Genomic DNA, 25,185 nt, shown 5'->3' with positions numbered 1-25,185 from the left:
GTGGCTGATGATCACTGTTTGTTGTCTCTGAAAGTTTGGTTTTCTTTGAGTTGTCCTCTCAGCTGATTCACCCTCTATTCCAAAGGCAACAGGGGCAGGTAGCTGCCTCTAAAATCTACAGTTCCAACCCTGAGGAGCACTTTTTCACTCTAGCACAGTGCCTTGCCCAAGGTAAGGGATTCAGATACCCATTAAAGGAATAAAGAAACAAGGGGTTTGTAGTCATCACTAAATACTCTCCTGTGAACATAGATTTTGACAAATGAAAATGATTTCCCTGTTTCCTCTAAAGGCAAGAAAAAACTCATTTATTGAACACTTAATATATGCCAGCACTTTATCCCTATCTTGTTTAATTCTCACAAGAGTCCTGTGAAGTAGTTAGTAACCCTAGTATTAAAAATAAGAAAATGAAGTTCGGAGCTTACCCTGCCCAAAGTCAAGCTACTGGTCAGTTGCAGAGCCGGAAAACAAATCTTGGTCTATCCAGCTACAAAGCCTGAGCCCTGCTACTGCATTTGGCTCACTCTTCCTGAGGTTATAAAAGAACTGCCAAATGAGAGGGAGTTTCTCCATCCCCTAATGACACCCAAGAGGAGTCTGTAAAAAAACCCCTAAGTCACTGACTTAAGACCATGTGATCCATTCCATACATAATTGTCAAAGATACTCTGAATCCTTTAAGTACTAAGAATCTGATAAAAGTTTACAACTAATTATGTACCCTTTTTAAAATACCCATAACATTTCTCAATTGCAGGCAATCTAATCTATGTCAGACCCTAAACCTGTATGAATTTGCAGGCTTATAGTATTTTAAATCCTAATTATCTAAAAGATCCCCTCATTTCACAGATGAGGAAACCAGAAAGGTTAAATAATTTAACAAATTTTATTTAGTTATTAGGTTCTAGATTTGGCCTTTCCCATACTTAAATATGAAGAGTATCACATTTTGGAAATAAAATACACTTTATCCATACACTAGTTTGTGTCAGTACTGATATTTATCTCCCTCAAATGTACAATTACAACTGAACAGAGATCATGTCTAATTTAATGTCTTAAAGTAGCTATATCTATTTTAATAATGTCTAATAAAAGCCGTTTCTCTTTACTTTCCACAAAACCTTCAGTTTAGGGCCAGCAGACTGGTTCATAATACTTACTTGAATGTTAGCTTAGCTTAGCAATGGCTTCCTTCCACTCAAGCAAAATATCTCCAAGGTTTGGGTGTTAAAAGGTTTACTGCACTGTCCAAAAGGGGGGAAAAAAAAAAAAAAGAATCTCAAAGTAAATGAACTATGATTTTCTAAACATAAACTCAATAGTACTAAAATACTTGTTAATTCTTTCAACTATTTTTTCATGTGACACTTAAAAATCCTACCTAACAATCATAGTTTTTAAGATAATACACATGGTACCTACCTAATAGATGTGCTCTGAAACAGCAACTTATGATTGGTACAACTTGGAGAATTCATAAAGAAATAAGACCACTGAGGAAAGGGTTAGTAGTGGAATCTGTTATGAAGATATTTGACATGAATATAATCCTAAGAATAATTTTAGCACAGACCTCAAAAGTATATGAAGTGATAGCAATGAATAGCTATGCACTATAGACATGTAAACGTCCATCAAAAAGAAATGGTTATAGCCTTTAAATGAAGCATAAGGAAAAATTTCTAACTACTGAGGTGGGATCCTCTACCCAGGATTCTTCTCCAGATGGTTCTCAAATTCAGAAGCTTTTGTGGGTTTTTTGGTGGGGGGTGGGCAGAGTATGGAGACAATAAAGATACCCAGAGTACTTGAATAACTCTTATAAAACAACTAATGGCTCTTTCTTCACTTTAGGATTTTGAAGCATAGTTCTTTTGTTGAGAGAGGAAAAGAGAAAAATCACAGCCCTTCTGTTAAGGAGAGTCCATTTATCTTCACCCATGCAATGATCCTGATTCCAAAAGAGCAACCAAACTTTTACCATGTGAGCAGGCTGGTGGGGGCAATTCCAGAAATAGCTTTCTAGAAAGCCATGGAAAATACAACAGTCTAGCAGATATGCAAAATAATATCCACAGGTGCCTGGGTGGGTCAGACAGTTAAGCGTCCCTTCGGCTCAGGTTCTCATGGTTCTTGAGCTCAAGCCCTGCATCAGGTTCTGTGCTGACAGCTTGGAGCCTGGAGCCTGGAGCCTGGAGCCTGTCTCAGATTCTGTCTCCCTCTCTGCCCTTCCCCCACTCACACCGTCTCTCTCTCTCTCTCTCTCAAAAACAAATAAGCATTAAAAAAATAATAAAAAAATATATCCAACAGTTTGTATCAGCCAACCTTTATGAATGCTAACATTTCCAGTCCTTTTATTATTCCTTACTACTAGGTAAGAAGTACCTAGAATACCATATGTTTCTTTGAAATTTTAACACAGGGGCAAGTACCTATATTTCTTTTTGGTCCCTACAACCTATGGCACATATTTCTGTTCTTAGATGATAAACACTATTGTGTGTTAAATATAATAATGAATTCTAAGACAGGAGGTCGCTAACTGCAGATAACCTCAGCATCTCTGAAAGACATTTATCTATGGTTGGGCATTTTTGAAGTTTGAAACATAGTTACCTATAATTTAGCTCTGTAATTTCTCCACCCTCCTAAAAATGAATACATGTATGAACCACTTTTATCTGAACACTGTATTAGAACTGTAAAAGGATCCTACTGATAACTAGTTAAGCTCCTCCCCCAATTTTCCATTTAATGAGGCAACTGAGGCCCTCACTCATAGGTTAAACGACTGACAAGGATAAAACCCTTCCCTCCTTGCCTCTTTGTATATGTCACATTTAGGCTGAGCTCCTGAAAGCACTAGTTTACTTTTGCTAGAAACAGAGACTCTGCATATCTATTATCTACACTATTCTTTTAAAACTATATGATACAAAAGCAGTTACCTTAATCTCTAATTTAAAATGTCATACCTTGGGCACCTGGGTGGCTCAGTCAGTTGATTTCAGCTCAGATCATGATCTCCCACTTCATGGGTTCAATCAACCCCCATGTTGGGCTCTGCGCGGACAGTGCAGAGTCTGCTTGGGATTCTGTCTCCTCTCTCTCTGCCTTCCCCTTGCTCATGCTCTCTCTCTCACTCTCTCTCAAAAACAAATAAACTTAAAAAAAAATATATATATATATATATATATATAAATTAAATGTCATACCCACAAACTTGTGACGTATTGCAACCATTTTATTAATATGAAGCACTGAGATACATCCTTTAACAGGAGTATTGATTCACTACCATGATTGTGTATCGATATTCTGATGCAGTATCATACTTGCTTCAGTCAAATTATGTGTGAATTGCTTTCACTTCCACATGTATAAAACATATATATTTCATTGTTTGAAAGAACAGCACACAGCCATGCACCTCCTCTTTCTGGTTTAAATGCATGTAAATACACTCATGTACACTGGATTTTTCATGGCTCAAAGACTTCATAATACATGAACAACTTTTCAGTACACTATTTCTGCTCCATCTTTTTTTTTCTTTAACTGAAGGGGTGGGGGAAGCAATACTGTGGTACAAAAGACCTTTTTACAAGGTCTCTTCTGGAAAAATGTTTGAGAATAGTTTTAGTCCTATAATGACTGTAATCAAGATCATCCTACAAGGACATGAAGGTAGATTCACTCTCCTGGAGAGTTTCTGATCTTATTAAGAATAGTACGACAGGGGGAAAATAGTATAAACACATTCTGGCAGAAGACTCTCCTAGAGAGATATTTTGAACATATTTCAATCCTAGAATGACTGTAATGAAAATGACATGACAGTTGAAATCATTTTGCTGAAGTTCGTGTCCAAAGACACAGTGTATTTAAATGCTGTTGTAATTTTTTATGTTTTGTGAAAATATGAGGCCATGGAAGCAGAAAAAGGTAGCACTAGAACAAAGAATAAGGAAACACTTTTAAAGAATAAACACTTAACACATAAAAATTTTAAATGGTATCTAATAAATTTTCATGTCAAATATTTTAACTAAAGATACAAATTTTAAATGGCAACTAATAAATCTTCATGTCAGATCATTTAACAAAATCCACAAATAGATTATAAAAATTGAACAATCATAAATGTCTTATATATAAAGTTTTAAGGGAAAGTTTAAATTTCTATATTATTCTGTTTAATCAGATATTTGAGGAATTTTAAGTACTGCTGAGGAGCAGTTTTTACAATTCTAAAATAATTCAGCTATGAAAATAATATCACAATTAAGGTTTGGCACAGTAGCATTCCAGCAATCCTCAGTCATCCACAAATGTTAACCGTCCAGGCCCTTCATTCTTCATCCATCTCCTGTATCGCTTCCATCTAGGGTCATTTGCCAATTTTTTCTTTAGTTCTTCCTCTTGTTCTTGTTTATAAACCTGTAAGTATAAACAACCCTAAATGACTTTACTATCCAAAGGGAAACATGTGTCATTACTTTTACAGCATATTAATATTTTTCAAATATAACTTCAGGTAAAAGTTTCCTGTGAATATACACAGTCTTCTGAAGACCATGCATCTAAAAATACTAAGCAATTAAGCACCTTAACATTCAGGGTTAAATTAAAAAAATTTGTACAAGAACTTAGTAATTTTTGTCACTGATTTCTGTAACCTGAGAATACATTCGTTTCCTTACTGAAATCATACATCAGCTGAGTTTAAAGGGTGTAAACATTTCCTCTCCACAATTAACATCCAATATTAGAGAACCACAATATTACTTTAATACAATACTCTGAAAATTTAACTGATGACTTTCAGTATTTGTTAATGCTAACGAAGGGAAAAAATGACCTTTTATATACACTTGTCTCCAAATTGAACTTACATCTACTTTTATCTTCGAAGAGAAGTTTTGGTTTTTCAAAATATTTTACTAAGGTTCCCAAAGAGGGCTAAATAAGCCACAAAGGTATAGAACAAAGAAGATCTTCATGGATGTCAGCTGAAGCTAAATGGACAAGTTTTCATAACCAGTTTCATCAAATTGTAGAAAGAAATGATTTTACTACCAAATTTTAGGAGGTAATGACTAAGATCACCTCATATAATTAACATATGATAATTCAGCCCAGGATAGTACTCCATGGAAAATATAGTTTTGTAAACTGGGCTGCTTACCCTACTTAAAAGAGAAAACTTTTCAAATAATTCAGGAACAAAACAGTATGTTACCTTCCATTTTTATGTTATTTACAAGCAAGCTAACTACATCTACTTGCGAAAACATTCTGGCAATTCATAGTAAGTTAAATATAATTCAGACTGGAACCCTGCCTTAAGTAAAATCTATTTAGGACACCACCTATAAAAAGGAATGTTGGGGTGCCTGGGTGGTTCAGTCAGTTGAGCATCTGACTTTGGTTCAGGTCATCATCTCATGGTTCATGAGTTCAAGTCCCAGTCTCGTGCTTCATGAGTTCGAGCCCTGCATCAGGCTCTCTGCTGTCAGCGCAGAGCCTGCTTTGGATCCTCTGTCTCCCTCTCTCTCTGCCCCTCCTCCGCTCACGTGTGTGTAAGCATATGTTCTCTCTCAAATAAATAAATAAACTTAAAAAAAAAAAAAAGGAATGTTTATGAAACTAAAAAAAACAAACACACTTCAGATTTCTTAAGAAGGTCTCACTGTATTATTTTTTTGTTTTGTTTTAAGTAAACTCTACCCAATGTGGGACTCAAACTCACAACCCTGAGATCAAGAGTCACATTGGGGCACCGGGGTGGCTCAGTCAGTTAAGCTTCAGACTTCACCCAGGTCATGATCTCGTGGTTCGTGGGTTCTAGCTCCATGCCGGGCTCTGTGCTGACAGCTCAGAGGCTGGAGCCTGCTTCGGATTCTGTGTCTCCCTCTCTCTGTGCCTTCCCCCACTTGTGCTCTGTCTCTCAAAAACAAACATTTAAAAAAAATAGGAAGAAAAAGAGTCACATGCTCCACTGTGGTGCCTGGATGGCTCAGTCAGTTAAGCGTCTGACTTTGGCTCAGGTCATGATCTCAGTTTGTGAGTTCAAGCCCCATGGCAGGCTCTGCACTGACAGTGCAGAGCATGCTTGGGATTCTCTCTCTCCCTCTTGCTGCCCTCCCCCTTTCGTGCTCGCTTACTCTCATAAATAAATAAATAAATAAATAAATAAATAAATAAATAAATAAATAAATAAATAAATAGGTAGATAAATAAGTAAATGAGTAATAAGTAAAGTTACATGTTCTACCAACTGAGCCAGCCAGGCACCCCATCACTGTGCTTTATTCTTATATTTAATAACATCAGTCAATTAATTTTACCCCAAACCTAATATAATATCATTATGATGAGATTACTAGTTCCTCTAGGACTTTAGCTAAGCAGCTGCTCACTTCAAGGTAACTAGTGTAGATGACAATTATGTAGCATTTATTAAACTGCCCAAAATTTAGAGACTTTTTTTTTTAAATAAAAGTTAACTTTTCATAATATGTTATTTATTATACAGAAGATTCTGTGCTCATTTATTTTGAAATGAAGTTATTTCAACAAAATTTCCATCTCTTATTCCTTCTCTGTTTTGTTTTTTTTTAATCTCTGGCTAAGTTTACATGACTGAAAGAAAATTTGGGGAAGAACAAATTTCAATTAGAGCAAATAACAGAAAGTTGTTGTGACACCCTTGCAAACATAACTATTATCCCACTGCAGTTTAACACAACAAATTAGACCCTTCTTAAGATTTTCAGCATGAGTCAATTAAAGTATTTGAAGTTCATCTTTTAAGACAAATTACAGGTTAAAAACCCATTGTCCCACTACCAAATATAGTCACACTTCCAATAAAAATTGAATCTTTATTATTTAAATCTTGGATTTCAGAAATTGGAGTGCATTTCTGTGATCCGTTCTCATACATCACATTTTAACTTCAAAAGTAAGATAACACTAAAATCCCAGCAGAGAGTAATTACTCACCTCATAATTCTCTTTTATCCAGAGCTCCCGTTTAAGAAAAGTTTCTTTCTGATGATCTTCTAGACTATCAAACTGAGACTTTGACATCTTCATGGATTTACGTATGATATACAGTCTTTCTTCTTCCCCATATTCTTTGCCTTTGATGTTAAAGTTATAGATCCACCGGCAATACCAGACTATATATGAACACAGGTGAAAAGGTGCTAAGAGAATCTGAAACAGGAGAAGATCACCTATCTGTGGTTTCTGATAGCCTCCCTTTATATCTATTTTACTTTTTATAATGTTTTTTATGATGCTCTCTTCCTTGTCACGAATTTCCTCTTTGGACTTTTTGTTTCTGCCCTTCTCTTTGGCTTTTCCAAGCAACCCCTGCTGCTTGGCAATCTCCATGGCTTGGATACGGTATTTGGGCACTGTGGCTAGGTAGCTGATTGCCTTGTCGTAGCTGTTCCACCAGCTGAAAAACTGGAATATTTAACAAAGAAAAATGGGTCATTTTTACTACCAAAATGCATCTTGGTGAACACCTCCCCCCCCCCCCCAAAGCCATTCTGATTAAAAATAGGGATCTCAATGGGGCGCCTGGGTGGCGCAGTCGGTTGAGCGTCCGACTTCAGCCAGGTCACGATCTCGCGGTCCGTGAGTTCGAGCCCCGCGTCAGGCTCTGGGCTGATGGCTCGGAGCCTGGAGCCTGCTTCCGATTCTGTGTCTCCCTCTCTCTCTGCCCCTCCCCCGTTCATGCTCTGTCTCTCTCTGTCCCAAATATAAAAAAAAATAAAAAAATAAAAAAAATAAAAAATAAAACGTTGAAAAAAAAAATAGGGATCTCAAGGGGCGCCTGCCTGGCTGGCTTAGTCTGTAGAGCATGCAACTCTTGATCTCGGGGTCATGAGCTTGGCATAGAGCTTAACTTAATTAAAAAAAAAATCGGGACCACAATCATGTTTCTCTGTAAGTAAAAGATAAAATTGAACAATACCCCCATGTACATGGGGTCTCAGGCTAGATAAATCAAGTAAGCCCTGAGCTGGGCCAAAACAGCCATTAATTCAGACAGGAGATAACCAAGATCAGAAGATAAATCCATGGAATCACACCATACCTTTCATTTCACATCTTTACGAAATGACTTTCCCTAGATCACTATTAAAAAATCTCTCTTTCTCTCTCTCTTTTTAAGACTGTGAGACTGTGATCTACATTCTGGAGGACGAGTTAACTGGCAAAACTAGCCAGTGAGTAACTTGTTTAAAAAAGAGATCACAGGATATAGACTCAGGCAACTATATTCATTCCCATCTCTTTCCTAAACCATCTAGATATATCACAGCAATGCTCATTATATTCTGAAGTAAAAGATTCAAATATGTTTGAACTCGTATTTAACTGGAAAACATCTGGGACACCTGGGTAGTTCAGTTGGTTGAGCATCTGGCTTCGGCTCAGGTCATGATCTCTCTTTCTCTCAAAACTAAATAAACATTAAACACACACACACACACACACACACACACACACACACACACGGACTGTGACTATAAAACATCTAACTTATTTCATAAATATATACAAAGCGTTTTGTTAATTGTCAGAAAAAGCCCTACTCCTCACTATTCCACACATTTCATTTGCTGTTTTACTGAATGAATATTGCAGTTACACCAATAATATCTTGAAATATTATAGTAGCAATCTATTAGGACTAAGGAAAAGAAACGTTACTAGGATATCACATTATCTAAAACACAAAGGTAAAATTATCCCTGCTTTCCCCTTTGAAGGGAAAATACTTCTGCAAAAGCGGATACATTTAAAATACACGTTAGTTTTCAACAGGATTTCTATTTGTCATATAAAGTGACTCTCATTTCTGGGAATTAAGCTGGAGCAGCAGTTTTCAGACTAGCAAATTGCTTCATTCTAATCATTTGACATGTTCTTTTCCTCTAGAGAACATAACAGGTGTGGTTAGTTTAAGAATAGTAGGAAAAACTCACTTCAAGCTGAAGTTAAATTTTTGTGACATTTAGAAGAACATGAAAAGTTACTACAGCTCTTTTAATCTGTTTCAGCAGTTTTCAGCCTAAGCAAGAGTGCCCTTAGTAGGCAGTGGAAATGTGTGGGACATTTTTGGTTGTTATAGTAATGGCAAGCACTTCTGGCATTTTGTGGATAGCCACCAAGACTTATTAGTTCATAATAAGAAGTTCAGGTTTGGGGGGCACCTGGGTGGCTCAGCTAGTTAAGGGTCCGACTCTGGATTTCAACCCAGGTCACGATCTCACAGTTCCTGGGTTCGAGCCCCATGTTGGGCTCTCTGCTGACAGTGTGGAGCCTGCTTGCGATTCTCTGTCTCCCGCTCTCTCAAAAATAAATAAATTTTTTTTAAAAAATAAAGAAAAAGTTCAGGCTTTCCCTAAATTTAATGAGAAATCATTGAAAAGTCCTACAAAAATAATGATATGATCAGATTAACATTCACTCTGGCTGTTGGGGGGGAAATACTCTAAATGGAACAATGAGAAAAAGATCTATTGTTGAGTTTTTTATAGTTAAATAATGACATCATTAATTTCTTGGACTTCCCATTTACAATGATTCCAATGTTATCGATTGGTTGAACAAATGAATATTTTTCTAGTCTAAAAAAATTAGTCTCAACTGCAAGCAAAATTTTATAAGAATTTAGAAGTATAAATTTTATAAGAAGGTACTTCTAGGGGCTCCTGGATGGCTTAGTCAGTTGACTGTTTGACTTTGGCTCAGGTCATGATCTAGCGGTTCATGAGTTTGAGCCCCGCGTCCGGCTCTGTGCTGACAGCTCAGAGCCTGGAGCCTGCTTTGGATTCTGTGTCTCCCTCTCTCTCTGTTCATCCCCTGCTCACACACACACACACTCTCTCTCTCTCACAAATAAACATTAAAAAAAAAATTTTTTTTAAAAAGGTACTTCTAATTCAGTTTTAATGCCCAGTACTAGGCAATGTGCACTCAAGCACACACATGAAGACATACACCTCCATTAATACCAACCTGAAACACTGAAATAGCACATACACTGACCAAAATCACAACTCTAACATCCACTTTGGGGGCTAAGCGCCTGCTGTAGTAATGATAGTAATGGCTATAGTACTCTTCTGGGTGATCCAGCATGTAGTCATAATCTTTTCGTGTTTCTTCATCCTGTAAAATAACAAGATACTCAATTTCATAGGACATTTCATTAAATGGACTTAGTTTATAATCTGTTAAGTCAAACAGAATTTTATAATCATGTAAAATAAATCTGAATAAAAGAACTGAAACTATCAAAATAAAAAAATTTCCCACCACTCTTCAAAGGCACACAAAAATTTGTTTCTAGAACTTTAATATTAGGTATAAAGCATAATAAAAGTAATCTCTCCAAATTCGTAAGTATTGTTAGTCCTCCTGAAAAAATAAAAACATTTTAATAGCAATTAACCATGATGTTTTAGGCAGCGTTATGGTGCTAATAAGGATGTTGTCACGTTCTTTTAACTTCAGAACATGTTGATACCTACTTTCAATAATTATTCATAGGAACAAATGTTTATCTCTATTATAGATATTTGCCATCATTTTCCAGCCTTGTGTAGAAAGTTTTCTGTTGAAAGCAATGATTAAGACAACAAAAAGCAGACAAAGCCAGTGTGCCTTATAAAACTGAATTATGCTCATCTCCAAGAAACACTGATGCAGTATAATGGTAAAAAGTTTAACTTTGTGACTTCAAGTGAAATCTTTAGCCTCTCTGAGCCTCACTCTTCCTCATCTGTAAAATAGAGATAATATCTACCCTTCTAATTTTACAGGGTTATTTCAACATCAAGTGATACATTATAAAAAAATGTTACAAATACAGAGTATTTTACTATTATATTGTCACAGCCCAGTTCATAAATAAGGTAACATATAGATCTTTCTTAATTACACAAACACGTTGAAAAAAAAATCACAGCATTCTGAAATGCTGCTCTGAATGTTCACAAATAAAACATTTCTTAAAACCTCTAATTTTAATCAATTTCAAATAGAGATAAATGCCAATCTCTTACTGAGCTACATAGGTTGAAGAACTCTACACAGGGTTATGATTTGCTTCTTTATCACACAGGAAACCTATTTTGTCTTTCTTTTTTTTTAAAGTAAACTCAGGGTGCCTGGGTGGCTCAGTCAATTAAGCGTCTGACTTCAGGTCATGATTTCACAGTTGGTGGGTTTGAGCCCCACGTCAGGCTCTGTGCTGACAGCTCAGAGCCTGGAGCCTGCTTCGAATTCTGTGTCTCCCTCTCTCTCTGCCCCTCCCCCTCTCATGCTCTGTCTCTCTCTCTCAAAAATAAACATTAAAAAAAAAAAAATTAAAGTAAACTCTTCCCCCAATGGGGGGCTCAAACCCATGACCAGAGATCAAAAGTCGCTTGCTCTACCAACTGAGCTAGCCAAGCGCCCCCTATTTTGTCTTATGTCCAAAGAATGTTAAAGAATAAAACCACAACAAATTCTTTACTCTCTGTAAGGGAGGGAGTACAATAGAAACCATTATGAAAATTAAAAATCTTATTTAACCTAGAGGCTGTCTTTCTAGCATGAATTATTTAATATTCATAAAATTGTAAATTCTTAACTAAAGGCATTTCAAAATCTACACCCAGTGCTCTACTACCACAGATGAAGGCTCTGGGGTCTATTCAGGACCTCCTGACTCTTCCAACGTATAGTTTCTGAGATTTGAAATGAGTTTGCTAATGACAATATCTCCTCTGTACCCATTAAAATCATTATATGTTTTCTAATAAGAATTGTGAGTTTGAGCACATTCTCAGTGACAATTCTCTTAAATTCGGTACATTCAAACTATTTTTTACCTCTGACTAGAATTTGAAACCAAATAAACTAGTATCTAGTATAATGAAATTTAAATATATTTAAAGTCTACTCTACAGCACTATTTGGAGGGCCAGTATGAGAACTGTCTGTTATTCAGAGAGGGCTGAGTTCAGGCTGTTTTTATTTTCAAATTCACTCTTTGAATGTTCTTTTCTGTTAAAAAAAAAAAAAAAAGATTTTCTTGTGGCAATTGGCACATGCCTCAACACATGGCATTGGCACATGCTGTCAATCCATTATTCTTTCTATAAGGCATATTTTATAGCTTCTAACCTAAAAAGGGCAAAACTTTATAGGTCATACAGATAGCTCTGAAGACTAAAACCCACATATCTTGATGTATCTCATTTTGAGTACTTTAAGGCATCTTTTAAGAATTTTTCCATTCTCCCTCTAGTTTTTGCTTTTTGGACTAATTTTATAGAAATGTTCTGCTTTCTGATTTCTGGCCTGAAATCTTTGACTTTTCATTCAGCCTCCCAATCTTGGTAGATGCCTTTTGAAATGCATTTCTTCAAACACAATTCTTCTTGCTCCAACTCGATTACATGTAGTAGTTTTGAAACTAACTGCCACACTGATCAGATTCCTAAAGAACTCCAGCCAGCATCATTATCTACACAGAGCCCTTTGCCCAGCCTGACTGTACTCCTCCTGGTTAAAGTATACAGCACTGTCTTTGAGTGTGACTGAAATCTGCTATGTGAATGTCATGGGTCCAACAGTTATCCTCTCGTCTTTGTTCTCTTAGTGAAGGTCACAATCCATAGAATGCAGATATCCCTAATCAAACATTTCACCCAGATCTTCTACCACGGTCACCATCTTCTCACTGGTCCCTAAATTTGTGACTTACTTCATTGAGTCCTGAGCTCTTCTAATAGGATGGTCAACTAATGTTCCAGCAACCAGCCACTCCAAAATCTGAACCTTGTGTCTGGCCTCTCTGCTGCAACCAGAGCCTGTGAAGTCTATTCAGAGCCCTCTAATGAGGTCTCAAATTAATTCCTGCAAAAGGTTTCAGGATCAAGTCTGACTTCACAGGATGGTTTTCTTTTCTTTGGGGTCACCATAAATTTATGACCCCGTTTTTGTCACAATTAAAGACAAGAAAGGTTGGCCACCTCCTTGTTATAGGATTTAATCAGCCAGAATCTTTACTCTTGGGTTTATAGCTTTCTCTCCAGATTGAAGAAAATTATCTTGGGCTGAGGTATGCATAATATACCTTGGAAGGTATTCAAGGTTGGCACAAATTGGAGAGTTAGTTTTCAACAGTCTAAGTCAAAATTCTACTCTCTAGTAGCCTACAAAGTTTAGAATCAACCTAGTAAGAATACTAGGTTACCAACGATACCAGGAATACTAGCAAAAAAGGATACCAGGAATACTAGCAAGGATACCTGGAATACTAGCAAAAAAGAAAAGACAAGAGGCTGAGACCCAATTGAAAGCTACAGGTACATACATATTTTAAAACCATTATATTTATTTTTTCTCCCACCCATCCTGGAACTCAGTCCTCAATCTCCAGTGATTCCCTGTGGCTAGTAAATTAAAATTTCTTGACATGCAACAAGGCCTCCAGAACAAGTGCACTCTTACCTAGCAACATCTCATCACTTGCCCCTCTTTTGCCCATAGCAAACATCAGATAGTAATTTCTGAAATTTGGTGTGTTCTTCCAGTACAGCATGCCCTTTCATACCTATGTCTTTGAACATATAATTCTTTCTACCTCAAATGCCCATCCCTTTCTTCCAACCTCATGAGCTCCTATTAATCCTTTAGGACACCCTATTTATTATAGCACTTATCACATTGTAATCATTCGTTTTTTCTTTTGCTTGAGTGAGAACTTCTGGAAGATAGGTAGGGTGACACATTAATCTCTGTATATCCAAGACCTACCATAGTGCCTGGCATTCAGTAAGTGTCATTTAAAAAATGAGTAAAATTTTGTAAAGGCTCTCCCTCACTATACACAGGTCTTCATCTCACCAGGAAGGCCGGTGATTATTTCACAAAAACTTGGGCTTAGCAGAAATGACTGCTTGATTTCATAGCTTATGAAAATATGCTACTGTGGCTAAAACAGCTTAAACCTTAAAACAGTTTAATGTCTTACCTTTCAATAAGGTAGTATTTTTTCTTTCAGCAATTTTGTGGATCTTAAGGTCCCAGGGTCAGGAGATTCCAACTTCTTTCCAAAACCAAAACCTTTATACTTGTTTCTTCCTCCTCTCTGTCCTGAGCCTTGACCAGCAGGGCAATAAGCTCCTTTTTTCTAATCTCTACAGGAAAAAATGGTGCTTCTGCTGGTGTCCACTCCACTCCCAATCCTCTTGGGCATATGCAGGAGGACTGGAACAGAACCACCAATATCTAGATCAAAAGTGAACAAGAGGAAACCCACAAGCAAAGAAAGCACTGAATCCTTCCTTCTCTTATGAAAATGATCATTCCCCCCCACCTCCCCAGAGGCAAAAATATATTATGTTCTTGCCCTTGAAGAAATAATGAATTGTTTGGTCTCAATATACATAAATTGCAATAATTTGTATTGCAGCCACTTACACATTAAAATTTTTCTGTTACACAGATAGTAGAAACCATTTTAGGTTGGATGTTAAAGGCCAGGAATCAATAGTATATTAAAAAAAAGTAGTAATATTTTTGTTCATTCTTAAAAATATATATTAATCCCATTTTAAAAGAAATACACACACACAAATGATCCTTTAAAAAAAATAACATCTGTTCCTACATTTTTTATCCAGGCCATTACATCCTACTACAGAGGAAGGAAATTTGCTGCTGTCAGTTTCATTTCTCTCCCTGCTTCCTGACCCCAGTCACTATGCCACTGTCTTCCCATGTCTTCTCTTCTTTCCACATGTGACCTCAACAACTTCCACGATTTGCAGTATCACCTACATACTAGTGATACTCGGATTTGCTTTTCCTGTGTCCTCCTATTTTCAAATGTCTCCTAAGCATTTCCTAAATACAACATAACTATCTCAAAACAAACATGCAAATCTGTCCCTCCGTGTCAGTTAATAGTATAGTATCACCATCTACTTGGTAACCTGAGCTTTTAAAAACCTTGGTTATTTTCAAATCAGGGGCATAATTACACGGGGCATTAAGCCTGTGCTCAATTCAAAGGAGGATAAAAAGACAAATAAGATAACATCCTGGTCTCAAGAACTCTTCCATTTAGAACAATCTAGCAAGTAAAATGCAATTTGATGTGCTAAGGAAGAAAAGACTAACTCTGCCTGAGACCACTGGTAACAGAAACCACAGCAGAGAAGAAATAAGTACTGGATCTTGAAAAGCAAGTACAGTGTAAAATCTGTTCCAGCCACAGGTAACATCAAGTGTTGAAGTACAGAAGCATCAATGAATTTAATGGATTCAGTGAAGGTTGCACAGTAGGGAAATTTAGGAAGAAAGTGTAGTAAATGTGCCCAGGAAGACAGATTTGGATAAGAACCATGGAGAGAACCTTGTATGCCATGCTGAAGTGCTAGAGTAGCATTGTCTGTGCTATTCAAAAACAAAATGCTTTAAAGCATGAGAACAATACCACTAAGTAGAAGTGTTTATTTTCGAAAGCTAACTCTGACAATATCGTGCTTAATGGAATGAGGGTGCCTGGCTGGCTCAGTCCGCTAAGCATCAGACTCTTGATTTCAGCTCAGGTCGTGATCTCATGGTTCAAGAGTTCGAGCCCCATATGGGGCTCCACGCTGATGGTGCAGAGCCTGCTTGGGATTTTTTCCCTCTCTCTCTGCCCCTCTCCTACTCATGTACTCTTGCTCTCTCTCTCTCTCTCTCAAAATAAATAAGCTTAAAAAAAAAAAAAAGAACAGGATATCAAGTTTAGAGAAGATGCTAGAGAAGATAGTGGAAGATTCTGAAAAAGGAAGAAAAAAATTACTGGAATCTTTTCAATTCTTGGAGCCTCCTGGGATTATCTATTCCTGAAGGAGGGTTGCACCTTTATAGGGACAGAAGTAACATGTAGAAAACTGGAAGTAATGCAGATAATTCTTCTTCACAGAAAGATAAATTGTGTCCAGTGGAATACAACTGACTATTGCCTTGTCATACTGGCCAGTTTTACAGGCACTTTAGTGTTCCCTGTTCATGAATGTGTGGCAATTTTTCTCTTTTGAACTGATTTTAATATCTTAGTGGTTCCTTCATTAATTAAATAAAATCTGACAATGTTCATTTTGTGTTTATATGAGTCATAATTACATCCTCTTTTAAAATGTATGCTTTAACAAACATAACAAGATTGACTTCTCAAATGTTTAATTTTGGGTAACTATGCTACAAAATGAGACACAACTGAAAATATGAACCTAGAGAACACAGATTTTAGAGTTGTCACAGATGTAGTTAAGTTTCACCAGGAAGAGATTAGAAAACAAAAATAAAAAAGAGTACCCAAAGGATAGAACTCTAAGGAAAAGCAGTGTTTAAGGTGTTGGCAGAAGAAAAGATTATAAAGACTGAAAAGAAATGACTAGAAAGACAGGTGAAAAGGGAGAGAATAACACTGAGGGTGTTTAGGGAGAACAGCTTAAAGAACTGTATGATCAGCAACATCAAATGCCACAGATCACACCAGGAGGGAGAAAGGAAGAGCAGCTCTCAGATCTGACACCTAGAGCACCACTGTTCACCTGAAGAACAATTCCAGTATGTGTGCTGATACACGTCAGTCTACAGCAGCTGGAAGGAAAAGGAGGTGAGGAAGTAAAGATAGCCAACAGTGAAAAAAGAAGAAAGATGTGACAGTAGCTTTGAAAGAAGCAAAACTAAGTGAAAGGAATGTGAAATGAACCAACTAAGAGATTTTCAAGTTACCAAAGAAGAATGACAAAATTCCAGAAAATGGTGGAAATGAATTCAGTCAAAAACCTCTCCGTCTTCCCTAACCCATTCTCAATATTGTTCTCAGAATTTTCTTACTGAGAGAAACATCAGGTTGTGTTATTTCTCCTCTTTAAAACCTCTGGTAACTATTTGATACATAAAGTTCGAATTCCTGAACACAGATTAAAAGGTTGTTCATTATCTGATCCCAAACTATGTTCCAGTCTCCTGAAACATCTCCTTACCATATGCCTGACAGGCTTCTAACCTAAAAGTAGTGGATCCTCTAAAATCTCTGAAAAATGCTATAAGGGTCTCTGTGCTGTGAATATCTCAAAATGTTCTTTTTACCCATGATAAATCTGCACAGGCTAAATTAAAATCTCAAGTGCTCAGTTTCTGGCCAGAATTCTATCAACTCAGTCGTTTTTGTGTTAATCAAAAGCTCTGATTGGGTGTTGATAACATCATGTGTCAGGTAGTCACAGAACTAAAATTAAATACATCTGGTATACAATCAGTCTTTGCCGTAAGTAGGGAATAACAGTTGAAATTAAGGGATCAGTAAAAAATAAACACTTATGGACTCACAGCAGAAATAGTGTGTGTGGTGCATAAGGTACCACACCCTTCTTCTGGGCCCATGGGAGAAATCACTATTGAACATGTCCTCCTTCCCACTAAACCCAGACAAGATCTCAAAACCTTTACAAGTATTTCAGGGAGTCATAACCAATCAGAGTTGACATGTAAAATGAAAACTATCTGCCATCAAGCTTAATTAAGTTGGCTGTTTATCAGCATCACAACTGTATTCAAAATTTACATGTTTTTTATTATTTTTATGAATACCCAATTATTATGAATGATTGATTAATCTGGATAGATGCTAGGAAAGAAAAACAATAATTCTAAGAAATGCAGTTAATTGTTCCTCGAAACAAAGAGTACTTCAGAGAAATATAATAAAAGTGATCATTGGTGGAGAAAATACTATTATAATACCTTACCAAACTAGATCTCATTCCTGGAATGAGTCTTACATACTCATGACTCCATGTTTTTGTTGATCAGGTTTTCCCTCTACCAAAAATATCCCTTCACTGTCAACTGTTGGTGACTGTTCTAGATCCAGATCAAAGAGTACATTCTTCTCCAATCCCCAAAGAAGAAATAATTGGGTCCTCTCAGTGCTGCAATATAACCTACACATTTTATTATATAACTTAAATAAATAATAACCACACAATAAGTACCTGTCTCCTTGTTATGTTAAAAGATTAAAGGCAAGAACTGTGCCTTCTTGATTGTTATTGTCTCCTCCCTCAGCGCCTCCCTCAGTACCAGTTACAGAAAGGACTGAATAAGAGAATAAACTAAGGAAGAACAATAAACAGTCACATAAAAGGGTAGGGTGTTCAGAATCCCCCCCTTATGCCCAATTCTTCATAAGTGCTAAAGCTCTGCTACACCAACTAGACTGATAGAAAACTAAAGTGTTCTTGTGACTTCCCTGCCAAGACAAGGCTAAAGTAGTAAAAGGCTCTCACTACAGATCTCCTACCTTATCAGATAACATTCATGCCAAGATCTTTTGGCAATACTGCCAAGATCTTTTCTGTTCTTTTGTGATTTTGCAAAATGGTGTCAAATTCTATTTTCCCATTTTCTAAGTGCATTCTTTCCACCTGTTCCCTCATCTGCTTACTTCTTCTATGCCTTCCGTATTCCATCTACTTCATCCAATTGTTATCTATATTCAAAAAGGGTTAATGTTTTCACTCAAAAAAACAGAATTTATCCTTAAAAATAGATGTGCATTTTCTCTCATGCGGGAACTTTTCATTCATAGCCATCCAATCTACTTTATCTATACCACTCTTTAAAACTACAGTTAATTTAGGGTAAAATACCAAAGTAGGCTTCACATAACAAGGTCACAATGTCAGAAATCCACTTTCAATTTCCATTCAATCTGAATCTATCTCCAAATATGAGTTTTCATTTAACAAACATTCATTATCTGATGTGCCAGACACTGAGCTAGGTTCCATGGATATACATACAAAAAGGCAAGGAGATGGTTTAGTGAAGAAAGGAGGGCTACTCCATATTTGCAGTGCAGTGTGATAAGTGCTATATCCACATAAAAAGATTCAATGTTGACACAGCAAGTAAGAGTCCATTTACCTAACTTCCAAAGTCCACAAATTCCCTGAATCCCAGTAGTCGAATACACTAAATACTATTTCATTGTCTTAACTTTGCTTATATGATGAAGCAAATATAACACAGTGTGTAAAATCATAATGGTTTGACGTCCTGCTGAGAACTGCATTTTTAAGTTATTTGAAAATCTGAACTAAGCATGACTTGATGAAAGCATCTGACCAGTGCCTTCGCCTTCCACAATTACCCATCCTTCTTTTTCTGGTTTTCCTCAGTATCTCTGTGCACAGGTAGAATCTGTGTTGCTAAAATAACAATGACCAAGTGTGATATCTCCTGTCTTACCAACTGTATTTAAATCCCATTAGTGTACTTATTTTTTTAACAACCGCCATCTTAAAAAGCCTCTCTCTCTCAAAGAGGTATTTATTTGACCAAGACAACTTCAGGCATAAATCCACAAGAATTCACAAATATAAGTTCCCATTTTGGTGACATACTTTATTATCAACATTCAGAGATCCTTGGTTATTAGAAGTTTTGATGGAAAACCACTATAAGCTTATAATGAAGATATAATGTAGCTTCTTATATCACATATATTAAAAATATTAAGAGACTTGAACAGACTAATAATAAGAGAAATCAAAAGGTTATCAAAAAATTATGGGGGAAGAAAAAAGACTCCTAGCTCCAATGAATTTATAAGTAATCATTTCAGATTTCAAGAAAGGAAAAATTTCTTTTAGATACACTGTTTCAAGATGGAATCTACCTGTGCATTTTACAAAGCAAATATAAAATCAGCTTCTTCCATATGCCAGGAATAACTGCACATGGCTATGAAAGAGGACACAGTCTTCCCAAGTCCCTTCCTCTTTCTGGCTGGCTTTGTACATAGTACACCTCTCACAGGGTTTACTGTTATTCTTTATGGAGAAAGATACAGCGCATACCAAAACTAGCAAACAGAAAAGAAGTGGTCCCAGGTAGGCATCTGCTACCTCCATGAGATGATATGTGGAATTCTAGATAGGCTTCTGCACCTCCTTATTCCAGAGCCACTGGAACCTACCAACTCCTCCCACTATTCTATCTGATCTGCTCTTAGCAAAGGCCATGTGAACCTCTTATCCCTCACAAGCCCTGATTCCAGCCTGCAGATATAACTCAAGTAGTAGTTACATCCCCATTGCCTCAAAGGGATAATTTGAAGGCTGAGGCTGTCCAAATTGGATGACCCCAGTTCACTAGATCTTTGCATTACCCAGAAATGAATTCTCTGGCCGCTTACTCACAGTTTTTCATTATGACAGAAATAAAACCTGACCACCCTGTTTGTTTTTAATAACTTCCACATACAGCAAATCAAAGTCCTTTTCTTTATTCCAGGAGAGGGAATCTGCAATGAAGTTTGAAAAAGAAAAGTTTCTGAAGTGTTCCACTTAGAAGTCCATCTCTATAACTGTAAAACTGGTTTCATAGAGCTGAGCTAGGTCTGATTTTCAGGGTCCAAACCATCCCTAGACATCCCTTTCCTCTGACAGTAACTCTGAATGGGGCTGGGGAAACTACTGCACATTCTCTCACTCCCTCCTCCATCAGCACAACTCCAGTTGTTTCCTGTTTGGAGACATTTGTAGTACTGCAAACCTCTTGTTGGAATCAAGATTAAAAGTGTTACTTTTGGGGTGCCTGGGTCACTCAATCAGTTAAGCGTCCAACTCTTGATTTCGGCTCAGGTCACAATCTCATGGTTCATGAGTTCCAGCCCCATGTCAGGTTCCACACTGACAGTGCGGGAGCCTGCTTGGGATTCTCTCTCTCCCTCTTTCTCTCCACCTCTCCCCAACTTGCTCTTTCTCTCTAAATAAATAAATAAACTTGAAAAAAAATTAAGTGTTACTTTCTCCAGACATACCAGTTTTTAACTGCCAAAAAGTGCACAAATTATTTCATTGAGCTTTCATTAGCTAACCAATCAACCCTAAACTTTAGGGGTAAAACCTTTTAGAGACAACCAATGCAGATCTGCCAAATCAGCCTCCAAATATGTGTCTGCAAGAAAATGGCAAGAATAGTTCAGAATCTTGGGGTTCCTCCCAGCAAGAATTTATCTACCATCTCTCATTCTTGGTTCTCGTTTACTAACATGCTCACCACTCTCATGCCAAACCATCTCCAACCCCAGCATAAGGCAACAGTTGCCAGTGTTTCTGCTGCCCTCTCTTCTGGAAGTTCTCCATCCCTCCAGTGCTTCCTTATATGCCACCAGGTCCTTCTGCCTGTTTGTCTGAACCACTAGATTTCCTCACTGCAGAAAAACACAGATTGGGGCTTTAGATGCTGGGTTGTCCTGGATGGAGAAGTTCTTTCCCATTTTTGGGAAGTCTTTCTTCAATCACTCTATATCCTAAATAATAAGCAACTAAACCCTCTGGTATCTGCACTTTCCCCATGCCCCACTCATTTCTTCAGTTAATTGCCAGTAAGAATTACAATCTAAACAATGCTAGTCATAATTTAGCAAACTCAGCACACTCATTAATATGACTCCGTATTATATAAACTGCTCTGGAAAGCATGAATGAAAAGCCTTTAACTCCTTGTTTCAGTATTTTCAGCTCTGGGAAGCTAATCTATAAAAATAATCCATGGTTAAATTACAGTATACCCAAAGTAGTCATTAAAAGCAGACAACATAGCAACATGGAAAACTTTGACTCCAAAAAAAAAAAAAAAAAAAAAGAGGGGGGCACCTGGGTGACTCAGTCAGTTGATCACTCCACTCTTGATTTCGGCTCAGGTCATGATCACAGGGTTGCGGGGCAGCTCAGAGCTGAGTGTGTGTGGAGCCTGCTTGAGATTGTTTCTCTCTCTCCGCCTCTACCCCACCCCCACCCACCGCAAACACACTGGTGATCTCCCTCTCAAATAAAAAAAAAAATATATATATATATATATAAATATATATAAAAGTATATATGTATATATACATATATATATTTATATTTATTTTTTTTTTAAGGCTGGAAAGAAGTACCTTACAATTGCTGTAAATTGCTGGTACATTTGCATGATGGGGCCCTTGAAGCAGTAACATTTCCATCCAATAGGAGTTATACTTGTGATTCCTTATATGGTTTGATTTTTGCAGTAGGAGAAGAGAACAGGATCAGGCTAAATCTCTCCATCCCCAAAGGACTCCATAAAGCCTTTGTCAAATGACTACACACATATTCACAAACTTTTCCTGTCAAAAATTCTCAGAGTCTTGAATCCCAAGTCATTAAGCACCTATTTACAGGTCCTATACAGTGGATTTCTCACACTTAACTCATAATAACCCTCTGAGGAGGTATCACAGCTTTACTTTTGCATATGAAGAAACAGCTACTGTGACATATTGAGTCACTATCCAAGGTCATACTTGGGGTGTAGGAGCCAAGAGTCAAATATCCGGTCTTCTGACTGCTTGTTCATTGTTTTGTTTTTCTAGATCCGTAAACCCACGCTAAATGGCACATTTAATACCATGCCCAGAAATCAAGTTTCTGTCATGTCAAATTGGCGCCATCACAGTCATTCAATATTGGAGACCTTTCCTGTGTTCTATCACAGATCCCGGTAATAACAACTACCTTGTTTTACAACTGTAAGCTACACGTTTTTAAAGCGCTTTCACTAAATCCTTAGATGCCCAAAGCTTTGCAAAACTGTAACAAAAAAGGAGAGGGCTGTCCCCCAAGGCCCGAGGGGGCTCCCATCTTTGTCAATGAGCCGTAAGGGTTCTTTCGCGGGGCCACGTAGGAAATCGCGAACATCCTAGATAGGAGTCGTGGCGGTGGCCGCGCCGGAGTCGGGGTCACCGAGAACCCTGCTCCGCAGGCCAGGAGTCTTCGCAACCCATCTGCTCCCCCAGACCTCACCTTAAGAGTCTCGTAGGCGGTCGCCACCAACAGGAAGGCCTCTTCGGCGCTCTGCGGCGTCAGTCCCGGGCCCTCATCGCCAGGCTCAGGCCGGTAGCGGTCGGGGTGGTAGCGCCGGGCCAGCTGGCGGTAGGCCCGCGCTATCTCCGCCTTGCCTGCCGTGCGGCTCACGCCCAGCACCTCGTAGCAGTCGCGCGTGCCGCAGTAGAGCCCCTCCACCAGGGCCCCCGCGGGCCGCACCAGCAGCAGCACCAGCAGCAGGGGCGGCAGCAGCACCAACCAGCGCCGGCCGGCAGCCCTGGCTCCCCGGCGCGGAGCGAGCGGCGCCGCCATGCCGGCCTCGGCCGCTGCTCCACCACCCCAGCACCTCTGCCGCACACCGCCGTGCGCCGGGCTCCGCCTCCCCGACCTAACTCCACATCAGCAGGCGCCGCCTCCGCGCAGGCGCACTGGGCACTGCTGCGACAAGCACTTGTTTCGCGACCGTTGCTAGGGGAGAAGGACGCCTCATCCGCCGGGCTGCTTCCGGTATGCAGCTGACCTCTTTCCTAGCCTCAGCTGCTGGAGGATTTGTTGTTAGACTTAAAGGATGTCTCAGTGTCGCACGTAACCAGTGTGCGCAAAGTGATTTACGTAACGTCCACGGTACCCTTCACACGCGATCTTTTGTACAGCCTTACTTCACCTGCGTCAGTTGGTAGTCTGGCTCTCTTACCGTCTGGTTATCGCCATGAAGATGTGTGCACAGGGTTTTAAAGCGAGTCCTGAGCCCCATACGCCTTCCTTTAGTCCCGTGCTGTCTTTCCCAAAGGAAGATGAACTTAGAGATTCTAGTCACTCTCTGCCTGCTGGGGACCCTTAAAGGGTTTCTCAGCCTCCACACTGGTAACATTTTGGACAAGATAATTATTTGCCAAGTAAAGGGCTGGCCTATGCATTGTAAAATGGTTAGCAGCCCTGACCTCTACACGCTAGTAGTACCACCTAGCTGAGCGTGACAGTCAAAAATGTCTCCAGATATTGCCAAATGTGTTCTGGGTGTAGAAAAACAATACAGGCGGCTCACTTAAATTTGAATCTCTGACACAACAAATAATTTCTTAGTGTAATTGTATCCCAAAAATTTCATGGGACTATACAACAATATGAAGAACTTTGCCTCAAAAAATGTGTTTCTATCATTCGCTTAGTACATATTTATTGAGTCTCGAATAGGAGCTAGGCACTGTTGGAGGCTCTGGGGACATAGTGGTGAGTAAGGTAGACAAAAGTTCTTGATCTCAGGGAACATATATTCTGGTGGAGGATGACAGACAATAAACAAGAAAATAAGTAAACTTTAAGATATAATAATTTCCTTTAAGAAAATGAAACAAAGAAAAGATACACATATATGTATGATATATAGCATACATACATAGAAGAGAGAGAGAGAATTAATGAAACACATAGGAAAGTCACCCAAGCTGAAATTATTAGAGCCAGGGTCAATTGTTAGGGTCAATTTCAGGACATCTAAACTGACTTTGAAGGACAAATAGAGGATGACTTGAGGAATGGGAGTTAGGGAGTTTTGGGATAAGGGAGTTGTGAAGGAAGTACCAAGAAGGGGAAAGAGACAGGCAAGAAGAGAACATGAAGCTTTTCAAGAAATAAAATATAGTCCATAGGACTGGGATGGGAATGAGGAGTGAAGGGGATGAAACCAGAAGCAGCCAAATTGTGAGGGGACATTTTATTCCATGTTGAAGAAGTTACTTTTTATCCTAAGAGCAATGGAGAGCCAGAGTGGAATTTTAAGTAGTAAAATGACACCTCCAAATTTGCACTTCAGAAAAATTACTTTGCTGAGAAAATAAGTTGGAAGATGTCAGGACGACCATTATGAGACAGTTTTAAGAGTCCAAGTAAGAGATGCTACAGGCTCATTTCAAGGTAATACACTGAGAATAGAGAAAGCATAGTGAAAAGTTGAGGCACTTTCATGAAACAAAATGGGCAGTTTAGCATCATTGGTTCTGGAGAAGCTAAGGAGAGGAATAAGTCATGATAATGCCCACATTTCTGGATTGGACAGCCAGGTGCCATCTCTAAAATAAGGAACACAGAAGGAAAGTGGGTTTATGGTGTAAGATGATGCATCCATTTGGGACATACTGTGTTTGAAATTCCATCCATGTCCACATCAGAGCATGGCACGTCCATATTTGAAACATTTGATGATTCTCATTGAACCTCACATCCCATGAAG

General features: G+C 38.3%; 1 protein-coding gene across 1 annotated transcript; it reads right to left on the bottom strand.

Moving 5' to 3' along the window:
* Positions 1-3,235: 3,235 nt before the first annotated feature.
* On the bottom strand, positions 3,236-23,324 carry DNAJC25 (DnaJ heat shock protein family (Hsp40) member C25). The gene is made up of 4 exons (XM_040481955.1): positions 22,935-23,324; positions 10,060-10,212; positions 7,021-7,491; positions 3,236-4,452 (listed from the first exon to the last, which is right to left on the bottom strand). The coding sequence occupies exons 1-4, from the start codon at positions 23,265-23,267 to the stop codon at positions 4,330-4,332; spliced, it is 1,080 nt and encodes a 359-aa protein (XP_040337889.1). The 5' UTR covers positions 23,268-23,324; the 3' UTR covers positions 3,236-4,329.
* Positions 23,325-25,185: the final 1,861 nt, after the last annotated feature.

The sequence above is a fragment of the Herpailurus yagouaroundi genome, unplaced genomic scaffold (genome assembly GCF_014898765.1).
Source record: "Herpailurus yagouaroundi ecotype Mexico unplaced genomic scaffold, PumYag 160, whole genome shotgun sequence".
Classification (NCBI taxonomy): domain Eukaryota; kingdom Metazoa; phylum Chordata; class Mammalia; order Carnivora; family Felidae; genus Herpailurus; species Herpailurus yagouaroundi.
This window is presented reverse-complemented; position numbering and strand designations above follow the sequence as displayed.

What these genes read in the sequence shown, in the direction of transcription:
- DNAJC25 (XM_040481955.1), bottom strand. Translation starts at nt 23,267, where the DNA reads ATGGCGGCGCCGCTCGCTCCGCGCCGGGGAGCCAGGGCTGCCGGCCGG. An exon ending in CCGCCTACGAGACTCTTAAG is followed by an intron (nt 10,213 to 22,934) that starts GTGAGGTCTGGG and finishes GTTATTTTACAG; the next exon opens with GATGAAGAAACACGAAAAGA. An exon ending in GGATAAAAGAGAATTATGAG is followed by an intron (nt 4,453 to 7,020) that starts GTGAGTAATTAC and finishes TTATACTTACAG; the next exon opens with GTTTATAAACAAGAACAAGA.